The sequence below is a fragment of the Anastrepha ludens genome, chromosome 5 (assembly GCF_028408465.1).
Source record: "Anastrepha ludens isolate Willacy chromosome 5, idAnaLude1.1, whole genome shotgun sequence".
Taxonomy (NCBI): domain Eukaryota; kingdom Metazoa; phylum Arthropoda; class Insecta; order Diptera; family Tephritidae; genus Anastrepha; species Anastrepha ludens.
In genome coordinates, this window is record NC_071501.1 from 38,285,227 (window position 1) to 38,300,119 (window position 14,893).

Consider the following 14,893-nt stretch of genomic DNA (forward strand, 5'->3'; position numbering starts at 1 on the left):
ATTTGTGGATAATCCTTCACAAATTACGTGTACTATTTTAATTTTGCTTTGGTAATTCTAGACTTATGAAAATAAAAATTTAATCTAGTTCAAATTTATAACAATGTAAGCAAAACGTACCTACCTACTTTTATTTTTGAAACGTCAACAGGAAATTCTACGCCTTATTGAATTGTCAAATTATGCGCTAGTGGGAGCATTATAAAATATGGTAACAATTGTCCAACAAACCCACTCATCTAACACCCCTCTCTCTCTGGACCCAAGCCGTCGAAACAGCTAGGTTCCTGGGTGATTACCCTGGTGATTACACTACATTGACAGAACAAAGTTACTGCTACAACAACAACAACAACAACAACACGTCTAAAGAAAAAAAAAAAAAAGCTCGCGCGTTCTCGAGGAAGTGAGAAACAAAAGTTACTTATTCAGTGTCACTATCGACTGCCTGAAAATTAACAAATGTTTTTCGGGATATATTGAACCCTCTGGGCTACTTTGTTTTCTTTTTTGTAAAAATCTTTGAAAGCTTGTATTAGCTTATTAGCATTCGCGTTAGCTTTCTTATGAACGCCATGCTGTTATTAAAGAATGACCCACATGAAATTTTGGTGCATTGAGCGTTAACTATACGAGTTTTCGCCTTACTTTTGAGCTATACACTTATCTTAAATATTTTTATTTCTGTAAAATGCAACTCTGCCTACCGGCTTTATCTGCTGGCTGCCCAAATAGGCAAAGGTAAACGTCATCTATTGTGTGGGTGTTCAACTGGTTAATTTAAGCGGATTTTTTTAATATGTTTTAACACCGAAATTATGTACTAAAAGAACTATATTATATCAAATAATTTATTTAAAATAAATATAGATACGGAAAACTTAAGTTAACACGGTGCATGTTGTGATCTTTGAGCTGCAATAATCAATTAACATGTCGGGAACGACGTGGACTAAACTTGTCATCAACGTAAGCCGAACTTAAGTCAAAATTCTATATTTTATTAATGAAAATTTGTTATAGCTCTTTATTCTACTTGCTTTACTAAGTAAAGAAAGTGGCGCAAAGTCGAATTCTAGAAATGCTGTTGTGGACGATATAGCTGACTTCAAAGATTTCAAAAAATTACTAAGAACCAAAACCAATGTATTGGTATTGTTTGTTACGGGTGTGAAGGAATCACCTGTTGAGTTGAAGGTATTTCGTGAAGCAGCGAATGCAATTCGCGGCACAGGTACCATGGTGCTAATTGATTGTACACAAACTGAACGAAAGAAACTGTGCAAAAAGTTGAAAGTTTCTCCAAGTCCATATTTGTTTAAACATTATAAAGATGGCGACTTTCATAAAGATTATGATCGCCAAGTTAGTGTGGCATCGATGATCAATTTCATGCGTGATCCTGCTGGTGATCTACCCTGGGAGGAGGATCCGGTAGGGGCGGATGTATTACATTTTTCCGACTACCAATCATTCCAGCGTCACTTGCGCAAAGATATGCGTCCAATGTTAGTAATGTTCTATGTTCCATGGTGTGGCTTTTGTAAACGTCTGAAACCTGATTATTCCAAGGCGGCAACAGAGGTAAAAGGTAAAAACTACGTCATTGCGGCAATGGATGTGGAGCGTACAGAAAATGCGCCGGCAAGACGTGCATATAATATTACAGGTGAAGAAAAGTGTTTTAATTCTATCGAAAAATGTATTGAATTTTTCTCTCAATATTTCAAGGATTTCCCACAATACTTTATTTTGAGCGCGGGCAGTTGAAGCGCTCCTATGAGGGAGACAATAATAAAGACGGAATTATCGCTTTCATGAAAGATCCGGATGCAGCACCTGTAGAAAAAGAAAAAGAGGCAGATTGGTCAGCTGACCCGAACTCTGAAATCGTACATTTGACAACTCAAGGTTTTGAGCCTGTACTTAAAGATGAGAAATCAGTTTTAGTTATGTTTTATGCGCCTTGGTGTGGCCATTGCAAACGCATGAAGCCCGAGTACGAAAAGGCTGCTCTAATTATGAAAGAACGGAAAATACCAGGTATATTAGCTGCTTTAGACGCTACTAAGGAAAAAGCGATTGCCGAACAATTTGAAGTGCGCGGCTACCCGACACTTAAATTTTTCATTAATGGTATATTCAAATTTGATGTAAATGTGCGAGACGCACCAAAAATTGTCGAATTTATGCGCGACCCGAAGGAACCGCCACCACCACCTCCGCCAGAAAAATCGTGGGAAGAGGAAAACACTGAAGTGTTATTTTTGAATGATGAGAATTTCAGCACAATATTGAAGCGAAAAAAACATGCTCTTGTTATGTTCTATGCACCGTGTAAGTACATGTAAGAAACGTATCTTTATAGGCTGCTGAAATATACTATTTTTTAGGGTGTGGCCATTGCAAAAAAGCTAAGCCAGAGTTTTCCGCAGCAGCCGAAGAATTAAAGGACGATCTACGTATAGTTTTTGCTGCTGTGGATTGTACCAAGTATCAGAATCTGTGTCAATCCCACGGTGCAAACGGTTATCCTACTATCACTTACTTTTCGTACCTTAAAACGAAAGCGGATTACAATGGGGGTCGTAGCAGAAAGGATTTTGTGGCTTACATGTCTAATCCAAATCTCTCGGCCAGTGAACCCGTGCATATCAAACACAAAGCAGATGAACTGTGATGTCCTCAAACACTATTCTCATTTCTGTAGCGGAAGAAGTACTTCTACTATTGCCCAACGAATGCTCGATTTTAACTGCTATTATTTACACCTATTTCTCTTTCAAGTTAATGGAAAGTATTATTGAATATGTATTCTATAATTTTAATATTTACAATAGTGTAACTGTTTCCACTGCGCTCTACACTTTTGATATTATCTATTTTATTAAATAAACTTTGCCAACCTACTTTCGGCATTCATCTCATATGACTGTCGGGAAAAAGTATTTCATAGATTTAATCTTGAGTTTTTGTTTCTTTTTGGATTGTAAACTTAGTTTTCTGGGGAATATCGTCGATCCACACCATAGTACCTAATCACGATTCGTTCCGTCTGGTAAAATACTCTCATGTTTACATTGCACGGTCCGACTCAGACTTGTAATATCACCCACACTAGGTTCCACACTGTTTCAAGTTCGTTCTCGTTCAAATAACAATTTTCGCACCTTGGCCATAACGGTTGGTGTACTCACATTGTTTCTTACTTGCCGAATCTTTTACTTGACCAAGAATGAACTGCGCGCAGTCCTTAATTTTCTCTAATTTCTTAAATTTTTTTAAAAATAATTTACTTCACTTTTGTTTGTCCGCACAAATTTTCATTCGCGCAAGTTTTTTTTTTTATTTTTCACTTTGATTTTTCATATTAGCAAAGGGACGTCTTATTTATACTTCCTCAATACAAGTAAATTATCTTATTTTAACCCCAAATGCGTTCACAGACCACAAAAAATTGCTACCGATATTGCAAAGCAAATCGCCTCTGCGTCAGCACCAATTTATCGCTTGCCTCCAACACGGGGCGCAGATTTCTGCGTCACTTTAGCGGCCTTCTGCTTGGGTGCAGCCTTAGCCTTGGTCTGAGCGGGCTGTGTGGTCTTCTTTGCAGCCTTAGCAGCACGCTTTTGCTCCTTGGCGGCTTTAATAGCCTGTTCGCGTTGGGCCTTGCGTACTTCGGGTTTCATGTTACGTTTAGCCATGATTTCGGCAAGCGAAGCACCGACGATGGCACGCTGGAACTTTTGCGTACGGCGGGTACGTTTCTTGGTTGTTTCTTCCTCGATACCCTTGCGGTGCTTACGGCGATACAACACAGTCCAGGTAACCTTACGCGGATTGCGCTTCATCAAGTAGGAGCGTTCGCATTTCTTGTCGAGGAAAGTGAATGTCTACATTGGGATAGAAAACTAAATCAATATACAAATAATAATTGGGTGAAGAAAGTTTACGTACCTTTCCGTCAATTTTGACCATGGTCTTGCCATGGCCAGGGTAGATTTTGTACCCACTGAATGAACACAATCCGATTCTGCAAAGACGAAGAAAACACAATTAATTTCCAAGAAATTTCATTTTGTACACTCTCTTCTTTTAACTAATCCAACAAATTTGCAATTAGTTTTAAATTTTCGAATATGATGACTATAAAATAAATAAATTAAAAATTAATATTGGCGAACAAACGTACTTCATCTTGCTGTTGTTGTCAGTAGAAAGAAACGGAAATGGGTTACAATTTGACAGCTGTCAGTGAACTGTCAAAAGTTGATAATTTGATGAAAATTCTTCAGGTGACACCTAACGGAAGATAGCAAAGAAAATATTGGCGTATTATAGGTTGTGTTCGCGAAGATAATAGTTGACAACAATTATACAAATTACCCGGTTTTGGTGTTTGTGTTTGAGAACACATAATGACAAGGAGTTGCAGTTCCCGGAGTTTCCTAGCCGAGTTTTGTAGCGGAACGGGTTGAGAACTGCAACTTCTTGTTAAAAAAGGGAAATAATTGGCGCGTGCGTTTCTGTTAGGTATTTGGCCGAGCGTGTGTGGCGTGCGTCTTGATGCTATTCCACAAATGGGGGGACCTACAGTTTTAACTTGACTCAAATGGCAAATGGCTTTTTACAAGGAACTTTTTCATGGCAGCAATATACTCGGAGGTTTGCCATTGCCTTTTTCTTTATACCAGCAATTTTCCAGCAAGAAAAATAGCTGCTTAAAATTTATGCAAATCAGAAATTTGAATCTACCTTTGAAAAAAGTATATACCTATAAATTTTGGTGGATCTACATTGGCCTCTACGGAAGGTGCCTGGAAAACTATAAAAAGCTGCTTGAATTTTCCGTTTTCTTTATTTAACTTTTAATTTTTATATAAAAGAACTATCAGGTGACCTTCTCTTTGAACGGTCAGTAGCCCGTATATGTAACAAAATTGTCAGTTATAATGACGTCACATCGATTCGACCCTGATTGCTTGATTGGTCGAGAAAAAGTGTTTCTGTAAGCATCAGTCAACAAAATTCATAGCACTGAGAGTAATGGTATGCCAATCGACAAGGAATATTTGAAATCGAATAAACAATTGTTTATGACAATATTGAGAAAAGCGTGAAAAGCAAAATGTGTATACAAAAATGTTAATATTCATAAATAACTATTTATACTTCTCCAAAAATGTGCAATCATTTCATGTTGTGCTAAATAGGGGAGAAGTACGCCCGATGTTTGCATGTGGAAAAGTTCAATATGCGAAATGAATACATGGCCAATGGCTCTCAGGGGGTAAATTTTCGTTCTGTGTAAACGTGAAGAGAAAAAAAGTTTAATTTTCGCTTTGACAGACACTTTTCACTCTGTCTTTTCTTTTTTCCATTCGTTTTTAACAAAATGGTTTAATCATAAGCTACATTTATTTAAAATTATTGTTTAAAGTTAATTCAATTATACCAAAATATTTAAACTTGAAATAAAAATACTTCAAATAAGCACTTCTTCTATAGTAAGAAATATTAATTATAAATATTAATTATACCGCGATGCATACAGTGGCTCCCAGACAAAGTGGTCCAGACAAGTGGTATTTTACAATATTTACATTTTTCGTGTACAATTGTTTTTCCGTTATTTGTTTAAATTAATATATTAATTAGTTATAAACTATCAACAACATGCGCACGGACCCACTAATAATTTTCCTCACGTTAAAGTTACAACCCAACCCGAAAAACTGTTTGAAAAAAAGGCTTTGATATTTGATGATTTTGTAACTATAAAACCTATGACAGTTTTTCAAATAAATATACAAAAATACTTTTAATTCAATTTCCGCAAAAGTAGAAAAAGCTAGAACAAAATGTGAATTAAAAAATTGAAAAAAGGCTTTTACTTTAACAACTTACAAACTTGACTTTTATAAAAGTATAGTTCATTCTGCAACAGTAACCATATAAATCCTTTTTGGAGTTTACTCCTTAAGAAACGATATATAAGGCCCATGGTATGAAAAATATGGGTAGTAAAATCGTGTGAATCACCGGAAGTGTACGCTGACGGAAGTGACGCGTTGCCCTTTTTCTATATTCTAGTGAGAAAAAGCACTGCCTACCTTGTGGCGCTACTTTGTTGGTGCAAACTTGTAGGAAATATATTTTCCTTGTGGGTGCTAATTTCTAGTGAGAAAAAGCACTGCATACCTTGTGGCGCTTGTTTGTTGGAGCAAACTTATAGGAAATATATTTTCCTTGTGGGTGCGAATTTCTAGTGAGAAAAGGCACTGCATATCTTGTGGCCCTTGGTTGTTGGTGCAAACTTGTAGGAAATAAATTTTCCTTGTGGGTGCTGATTTCTCGTGAGAAAAAGCACTGCATACCTTGTGGCGCTGGTTTGTTGGTGCAAACTTGTAGGAAATATATATTTCCTTGTGGTTCCTAATTTTCAGTGAGAAATAGCACTGCCTACTTTGTAGCGCTTCGTTGTTGGTGCAAACTTGTCAGAAATATATATTTCCTTATATATATATATAATTGGCACGTACACCCTTTTTGGGTGTTTGGCCGAGCTCCTCCTCATATTTGTGGTGTGCGTCTTGATGTTGTTCCACAAATGGAGGGACCTACAGTTTCAAGCCGACTTCGATATTTCTATGAGGAGCTTTTTCATGGCAGAAATACACTCGGAGGTTTGCCATTGTCTGCCGAGGGGCGACTGCTATTAGAAAAATGTTTTTATTAATTTTGCTTTCACCGAGATTCGAACCAACGTTCTCTCTGTGAATTCCGTATGGTAATCACGCACCAACCCATTCAGCTACGGCGGCCGCCCAACCCATTCAGCTATTTCCTTGTGGTTCCTAATTTCCAGTGAGAAATAGCACTGCCTGCCATGTAGCGCTTGGTTGTTGGTGCAAACTTGTAGGAAATATATATTTCCTTGTGGTTGCTAATTTCTAGTCAGAAATAACACTGCCCACATTTTGGTGCTTATTTCCGTTTCCTATCTAGTGCTTGTGCGTTCGTTGAGAACCTACATATACCAGTGATATCGTCTGAACCTTTGGAGGAGATTGCCTTCAAAAACCCTTACAATGGTTCATCTGCCAATTACACGCCAATGAACTACCGCGTAGACATTTGTTTGAATACATGGATGGCTCTACGTCTGAAAGCTTTAACGGTGAAATAGAGAAAACATTGAAGGATTGTGAGAAGCTCTCTTTCGTCAATTATAAACCAATTATATTCACACTACCAGATATATCCAGTGAAAAAGATTTAAGTACGGATCAAAAATACCTATTTGATATTTGTAGTGCTATTATAAGTGGACATTGCAACGACAGCTTAAAAAAGAAAAACCCCCAAAAAATTGTTCATTCCAGGTGGCTTACAAAGCGAATAGAATAAATAAATTTATATTTTTCCAGTAATATAGAAAAGGTCTTCATTTACTCCTTTTGCATATTAAATATATTTTTAAATATCACGGTAATCGTTCTTAAGGAGTAAACTCCAGTCGCGTGTCGGAGCTGACACACACACTTTTTTTATTTTTATTTTTTAGAAACTTTTCGTTTTTATAGAGTTTGGTAGCGACGCAACTATACTCTCACTTGCACGTTTGCCACAGATTTCTTTCTTAATACGTTCACATATAAGTAGATTATTTACTTTTTCGTGCTTAACTCCCAATCCGTAATTAATTACCCATACAAAATTTCTCTCCCGGAACCTGAGATTATAAAATAGTCCTGGATTATAACCATACTTTTTTAATATATTAGCAGCCCTGTGTTATCGATAATTATCTTAACGAATGCAAGGAGAAACGTCAGAGTAAAAACTAAATGAAATGAATGCCGGCAATGAAGCATAATATTAATTTTGATTGATACTTATTTAGTCATATTATAGAAAAAATCGTGTGTCTATAATCGCTTTGCCCTCTTATTACTTATTATAAAATGTAATATCGGATTTCGAATGCGTATTGCTGACATAATTTTTTGAAACCTCTGTAAACGTTGTTTACGGGTTTCCTCCAAACTGCTTATTATTAGCAGCCAAATACTATTACAATTCACATTTTTACAATTATTTTTCACAGCACTGTGAAAAAAATGGCGCATGCGTCCGATTAAGGCTCCAAAAGCTCTTGTACCCTTTTTCTTCTGTTCAAACACATACACAGGAAAATTAAGGACAATGCTCTGCATTTTGACGTCAGAAGATTGAGTTATAAATAAACCTTTGAATTACCAGTGACAAATTTACGCAATAAAATAAATTTTACATTAAATTTGTTTTTAGCACATTTTCAATAATGAAGCTGACTTTGCGACGTTATTCGTTATTGCTATGTCTTCAATTTACGTTTTTATTAGCGGATCTGTTTTTCAACACTTTTGCGCACATTTTCCTACGTGAAAAGCTCCAATTTTCAATATTGATGTTTGTGTAAGTAAAACAAAATTTGTAATGATTTGGTAAAATAAATATGAATCGTTTTTATAGTACTCAGGATGTTTTTATAATCTGTGAATATGTATTTTTCACTTTTGCTGTGCACTCTACTTGTGTTTACGAGGTGAGAAAAACAAGCCCCATTTTTTTAGTAAATACGTTTGTATTCATGATCATATGGATTTTTGCTTATCCTAGGTCGGCGGCGCCTCTGTAATTTTGCGAAATTGCAAATTCTTTCTATTCACAATTCTCACCTATTTCCTACTCTCGGCCGCGCAACATGTTTGGATTGTTTATAATATAATGTGGGCGCCACCTGCGGACTGGTCAAGTACTCTCACTGCCTTAGCATTTGTGCAGCGCATTGGTATTAACAAATAATAATAATATAAAAATGTTTGGACATTTAATATTGAAACTAAACTTTCACTTTCAGTATCCTGTGCTTATTACTATATTTGCAAACATACGGCTTTAGTTGTATCAGATCCCAGATATTATGAAGAGAATATTGACTGGATTGCTGAACAACTGAGTGATAAGTAATACAAAAAATAAGTGGCTAATAATTGTTGTTTAATCGAGATTTCATTGAAACATATTGTTTTTGTAAAAAAATTCAGAATACAGTTATCTAATCAATAAATATATTTGTTTGAGACATTAAAAGCAAAAACTTTGGCATAAGAATTACACGAATAATGATACCTTTGCAATATTTTGATCAAGAATACGAAAATTTAATCCAAAATCTGTTCCATTTCATAAAAAATGTTATATACATATGCTGGCTCTTAAGGCGCCAATCGTCTATTTTTTGGCCGGGCTTTGCCTCTTGAGTTAATTGAACTTTGCATTCATGAAAATTCTGGTCGCAATGTTGATATTATAGAAAGGCCAAACCAAGGAGAATAATAATAACATTAAAACACCAGGTATTATTAACAAACTTGGTTTTATTTTAAATTCTTCTAGTAAATCAAATTAATAATAATCAATAAGAAGGCATATGCTAATACAAATACGTGAATTTATATATGTACATATGCGCATATACATACATATATACGCTCACTTAAGTAGGAGAGAGCAAGATGTCGAACGTTGCCGTTCGTTTGCTTTGTCGTTCGTTCCGCGCTTTCGCTTGCAGTTCATTCAAGGTAACGACAATGAGCAAGGTAACGACCAATGAGCAAGGTAACGACAAATGAGCAAGGTAACGACGAATGGGCAAGGTAACGACACATTTTTTCGTGCGTGCAGCCGGCTAAATCGAATTATAAGACGTTATCAAGTCAAAAAATATCACTTTTTATAGTTACGCTTTAATTCCGTGATTAAACGTCGATACTATTTTTGTTACGTCTATAAAATGTTGCAGGTGAGTAATTGCATTATAAAATCGCACTACAATTGTCAATTACTATTGGAAAACTAGTGATAGTCGATTTTTTCGATGCCGATAGTGCAAATTACGCGATATTATAGAATTTGTTTTGAATATTCTGCATAGTATAATAATATAGTGTGTTTTTTTAGATGCATCAGCAGAGCAGAGTTTGACTGTTTAACACTAGAAGAACGCTTCGAAATTGTGGAAGTTTTCTTCGAAAAAAATATATCTGCCGCGTAGTTCTTAGAGTGAAGTGTTGAAGAAGGCACCGAAATGTTGATTCGTCGACGTTCTCAACTTGTTGGCTTGACTACGTAGAAAACTTGACGTAAGGATCTTGGCTTACATGGCTACCGTTTACATCGAACTTTCGTTAATTGGGACTTATTTTTAAGATTTATTGGAAAAACTAGTCAAAATTTAACTGACGTTTTTATCTACTAGATAATAATAAAAAATAATCATTCCAATAATATTTCTGTTATGTATTGTATGTATGTTATTTTAAGTTCTCAAGCTTAAAAAAACACTCGACACAAAGTGTGCCAGCCTGTTTGATGTTTCATTTAAATTTTTTTTGTTTTTTTAATAAGGCAGAATAAAAAAAATTCTGTTTAATTGCCAATCTGCGTACTGAAAAGAAGTGGCAATGTTACCTGCACACTTTGTATCATTACACTATGATATTCTGTAAACAAATAATTGTCAATTTTTCTTATAGATTGGGGAGCACTCAAGGCGAATTTATTAAGGTGACAGCATTTACCCAGCTGAATTTTTCACCGTAGGTATGGCTTACGTCAAAATTATATGCTTTGTTTGTATGTATTGGTATGTTTACATTCGTATGTTTACATTTGCTTGCTGATTTTGACGTGATGGTTGCACCAAACGCAACAACAAATACATGTAGGGTTTTACTTATATGTGTTTGCTGTCACCTGTAATAAATTCGCCTTGGGAGCACTCGATAGTAATGGCAAAATGTTTATAAAGCTATCGATAATTTTCAACCACTACTGTCAAACAGTTTTGTGTCTGCTGCCGGCTGTCAACTTACTTCTGCGCTTATGGCAATATATTTTTGTTTGCCACAAACGTTTTAATTTTCTATATAATATAATGGCAGACTCTTTGCATAAAAATTTCGAAACGCTACGCAACATCTTTGAAGAAGTGCTCAAGATGAAGAACAGCACCGCAGAACGTGATCGTGACGATGAATTGACCGAGAAACGCAAGTACGCATCGTTGCTGTTTGTGTTGATCAAGAAAGTAAATCGTATGGTAAAGTATAGCTTACGCTCTGGACGTGAAGACTTGCACCGCGAAAAAGTGCGCGTAGACAGCAATCGACTGCATCTACAGAATTTGCTATACGAGGTCAATCATTTGAAACGTGAGATACGTTATTGTCACAAATTCAAGAGCCAAGATGAGGACATCGAATTGGTGCCAGAGACCGAAGAGGCAGGAGAGGACGACAAATCGTTAGTGCCCAAAGATGTGTCGCCATTGTCAGGGCATGCTAAACATTTGGCACGGTTGGAACGAGAATTGAATTTGCGTAAACAATTGTCGGCACAATGCAAGGAATTACTCAATACAAAGCAACAGGTATTCAGAGATATCGTTTTGAAAACGGAGAAGCTTACATCGTTCGCGCCATCCCTGCGCACTTTGTTAAAAGCCACACGACCCCTACAAGAAGCGCTCCAAGTGCCGATGGATCGCGAATGGAAATTGCAGCAACTGGTGCAGCTTTTGCCTCAACCCCTTTATCTAGCATACATGAACATACACGCTCTAGAGTTGGCTAAAGAAAGTGATGTTTGTGTAGTTGTGGTGGGTAGTGAAGATGATGTGCGTCAACTGGAAATAGCAGCACAGACAGAGATGATTAAGAGTGGGGCCAGTTCGGATACGGACGAGCTAGACGTGGGAAGCGTTGCAAAAAAACGTAAAACCCATGGCGGTAACAGTGAATTGCTAATAGATGTATTGCAAGAACAGAGGAAACGCGTTTTGCAACCTCATCCACTTGAGGTGCGCTTCACAATTGGAAATGGCGCTAAAAGTATGGAAGAGTCCATAGCTGTTAAATTGCGCTACTTTAAGCGCTTGGGCTTTGTCACCGCAGCAACAGTTGTAAGTTTGAGTGATGTCGATCAAAGTTTCGCAGACGTATCACTAACTCAAGACGTACTCAAATATCTGCATGACGATGATATGGGTGATACTATACCCGTACCAGGTGCCGAATATGAGCTGAAGCATATAAATATGACAGCAGAAGAATGTGTAGATTATTTGAATTGTAAAGAATACGGACGTCCCTACCGCTGGCTACAGGTCATGTGTTGCATTGAGGTTTTTAACGGAGCTAATGCCATAGCGCCATCAGGTGAGGTTACGCGGAACGAGCAGCCACAGCTACAGAAAATGATACCTGATTTAATTAAATCAATACAACAACTATGGACCTCTCGCTTGAATTTGATCAAACAGATACGCGCTTTAGTGCAAAAACAAATCGATTTATATCTCAAAGAAGAATGCTTGCCCACAACTCGTCCCGCCTGTAGCCTCGTACAGTGGACAGCACTTACCTATGAAGAGTACTTGGCGTCATCGCCTTCCACTGATAGTGAAATTAACAATGGTAATAAACTTTTTTATCGCGCTGTGGTTGTTCGCGGCTCAGCCAAAATGGAGTGTTTAGTTAGCATAAGTAGCAAATTTCCATCTGAAAGTCCTATTTGGTTCATATGCATTTACTGGAATGGTCAGCATAATGCCATTAACAGTGCGGCAGTAAAATCAATGGAGTTCTGGACAAACTCATTGACGCAGTCTATGTTACAGCATCCATTGGCGTTGTTGGCGACTCAACTTGTACGTACTATGTACAGTTTCGATATATTCTTGGAGACAGAAGGCCCACTTTACAATCCAGTAGAGTATCATCGTGAGAAACACTATATAAAGGCATTCGCAAAACGTATACGTGCGCGACCATATCGTTATATTGAAGGCGGTACTGTTAATACATTTAAGCAGTAAGTTCTAAGAATTATATTTGCAATTCGCTTTTGTGAATCTAAAAATACATAGGAATTCTTGTAATTATGGGATTTAATGTTAACAAAAATTTACTGAAAATATATAAATATAAAAATATGTGTAAATTTGTTTGAGTCTAAGCGAAAAATACTCTTAAATAGCTGAAAGTGTAATGCTAGCCATGAGTTTAATCATTTAATTTTCATAACCAAAATCGTTTGAAGTAAAGATCAAAAAAAAAAAAATATACATATATTTCGACGTGTTTAGAAGAAACGGAAATGTTTGCTTTTTTAGCGGTAAGCAGAACTTATTGCTTCTCGTTGTAATAAAGGCTCAGTTGTAACATAAAACATCCACATGCATTTTTAGACAAGCCTGCTGAGATGCCCTTAGACTGGTTTAAATCCAGGTAGTTGCTGTAGTGTAGGCGGTCGCCCCTCGGCAGGCAATGGCAAATCTCCGAGTGTATTTCTGCCATGAAAAAGCTCCTCATAAAAATATTTACCGTTCGGAGTCGGCTTAAAACTGTAGGTCCCTCCATTTGTGGAACAACATCAAGACGTACATCACACACGCTCGGCCAAATACCTAACAGAAGTGCACGCGCCAATTATTCCCTTTTGACGTGATAATTCGATTTAGCCGGCTGCACGCACGAAAAAATGTGTCGCTATCTTGCTCATGCGTCGTTACCTTGCTTGAACTGCAAGCGAACGCGCGGAACGAACGACAAAGAGCACAATCGGCCCCCGCGTTCGGCAACGTTCGACATCTGCCTCTCTCCTACTTGAGTGAGCCTATATATGTATATATAGGAGGAGGAGCTCGGCCAAACACCCAAAAAAGGGTGTACTCGCCAATTATATATATATATATAGTTGCAATATTGTAGACCCGATTACCGAGGAAAGATATCAGCTACATTTTTTGACGCTTGTTAACTTTTGTTAAACAGTAGACCCAGACTATATTTGAGTACAGAATCCATTTAAGAAATTTGAAGTTGTAGCATACTTATATTAATGTACATATTTATTTCTATATGGCAATACGTTCTACTTGTTAAGATTTAATTTAACCTTTTTCTTATATGTCAATGCCCCAAAATTGTAATGACTACTAGATGCCTTTTTCAAACTCTAAATTTGAATTTTATAATAGGACTGCCTTTGCCTTTAAACGCCTGCGCGCTCTTGAAAAGAACACATTCCGTTTGGTAATCGGCGTTTTCCGGCGTATTACGGTTAAAAATACAAGAGTTATATTTTATAATAAATTAAATTATATTTTATAATAAAATAAATACAACGTTACACAGTTATAATCCGTTATCCCGGCTGTGTTTCTATTGTTGTAACATCATAATATATACCGTTACTTTTCTGCGATGCTGCTGGAGTGACAATACGTAGCTTAGAATTATATTTGACACAAACCGTTTCAGATAGAAATATTTTAGGGCGCAGAATATTCGTTATTGGTATGACCGAGTATAAGCGTAGTAGGATAAAAATAAATGGATAAAAAGTGTAAGTGTAAGCAAGACTAATTTTAAATTAATACTGACAATAGACTCATGTGCATATGTATGTATATTTACTTGTTTTAATACAACTCTAATTTACATGTAAAAACCATGAGTTTGTGTCAGACATGACTTCAGTTGAAGCTATAATGCTTAGTTATAAGAGCTTAGTTTTTTTAGATTACTCAGTACCGCAGTACTCAGGCTCGAAACCCTGGGCATGAAGTACCAAATGATAGAATGTTTTTTCTAATATTTCTGCCATGAAAAAAGCTCCATAAAAATTCATCTGCAGTTTGGAGGCAGGTTTCTTCATTTTTATTTTAAAATTGTTTTTTAGTAGGAAAAGCTCTGCCAAATGACCAACAAAGGTTGTAACCGCCAATTATATATATGTATATGCATGAGTTTCGTATCCGGCGGAACAGTGAGCTGTATGA

At 36.6% G+C, this 14,893-nt stretch overlaps 4 protein-coding genes across 4 annotated transcripts; 3 read left to right on the forward strand and 1 right to left on the reverse strand.

Annotated features, from left to right (window-relative positions):
* Positions 1-736: 736 nt before the first annotated feature.
* LOC128865326 (protein disulfide-isomerase A5) lies at positions 737-2,962 on the forward strand. Its single transcript, XM_054105525.1, has 4 exons — positions 737-969; positions 1,024-1,669; positions 1,732-2,337; positions 2,394-2,962. The coding sequence occupies exons 1-4, from the start codon at positions 934-936 to the stop codon at positions 2,678-2,680; spliced, it is 1,575 nt and encodes a 524-aa protein (XP_053961500.1). The 5' UTR covers positions 737-933; the 3' UTR covers positions 2,681-2,962.
* Positions 2,963-3,301: 339 nt separating this feature from the next.
* LOC128865327 (60S ribosomal protein L24) lies at positions 3,302-4,279 on the reverse strand. The gene is made up of 3 exons (XM_054105527.1): positions 4,193-4,279; positions 3,958-4,033; positions 3,302-3,893 (listed from the first exon to the last, which is right to left on the reverse strand). The coding sequence occupies exons 1-3, from the start codon at positions 4,195-4,197 to the stop codon at positions 3,504-3,506; spliced, it is 471 nt and encodes a 156-aa protein (XP_053961502.1). The 5' UTR covers positions 4,198-4,279; the 3' UTR covers positions 3,302-3,503.
* Positions 4,280-7,925: 3,646 nt separating this feature from the next.
* On the forward strand, positions 7,926-9,336 carry LOC128863841 (transmembrane protein 138). Its single transcript, XM_054103209.1, has 4 exons — positions 7,926-8,460; positions 8,518-8,590; positions 8,665-8,836; positions 8,906-9,336. Exons 1-4 carry the CDS (start codon positions 8,327-8,329, stop codon positions 9,013-9,015), a joined length of 489 nt encoding a protein of 162 aa, XP_053959184.1. The 5' UTR covers positions 7,926-8,326; the 3' UTR covers positions 9,016-9,336.
* Positions 9,337-10,880: 1,544 nt separating this feature from the next.
* On the forward strand, positions 10,881-13,040 carry LOC128865207 (THO complex subunit 5). Its single transcript, XM_054105330.1, has one exon. The coding sequence runs from the start codon at positions 10,985-10,987 to the stop codon at positions 12,923-12,925; it is 1,941 nt and encodes a 646-aa protein (XP_053961305.1). The 5' UTR covers positions 10,881-10,984; the 3' UTR covers positions 12,926-13,040.
* Positions 13,041-14,893: the final 1,853 nt, after the last annotated feature.

Excerpts from the sequence above, each read along its gene's own strand:
- LOC128865326 (XM_054105525.1), top strand. The coding sequence starts at position 934 with ATGTCGGGAACGACGTGGACTAAACTTGTCATCAAC. Across the intron at positions 970-1,023 it reads GGACTAAACTTGTCATCAAC|CTCTTTATTCTACTTGCTTT; the intron begins GTAAGCCGAACT and ends AATTTGTTATAG. Across the intron at positions 2,338-2,393 it reads TGTTATGTTCTATGCACCGT|GGTGTGGCCATTGCAAAAAA; the intron begins GTAAGTACATGT and ends ACTATTTTTTAG.
- LOC128865327 (XM_054105527.1), bottom strand. Across the intron at positions 3,894-3,957 it reads TGGTCAAAATTGACGGAAAG|ACATTCACTTTCCTCGACAA; the intron begins GTACGTAAACTT and ends ATCCCAATGTAG.
- LOC128863841 (XM_054103209.1), top strand. The coding sequence starts at position 8,327 with ATGAAGCTGACTTTGCGACGTTATTCGTTATTGCTATGTCTTCAATTT. Across the intron at positions 8,461-8,517 it reads TTTTCAATATTGATGTTTGT|TACTCAGGATGTTTTTATAA; the intron begins GTAAGTAAAACA and ends TCGTTTTTATAG. Across the intron at positions 8,837-8,905 it reads AGCATTTGTGCAGCGCATTG|TATCCTGTGCTTATTACTAT; the intron begins GTATTAACAAAT and ends TTTCACTTTCAG.
- LOC128865207 (XM_054105330.1), top strand. The coding sequence starts at position 10,985 with ATGGCAGACTCTTTGCATAAAAATTTCGAAACGCTACGCAACATCTTT.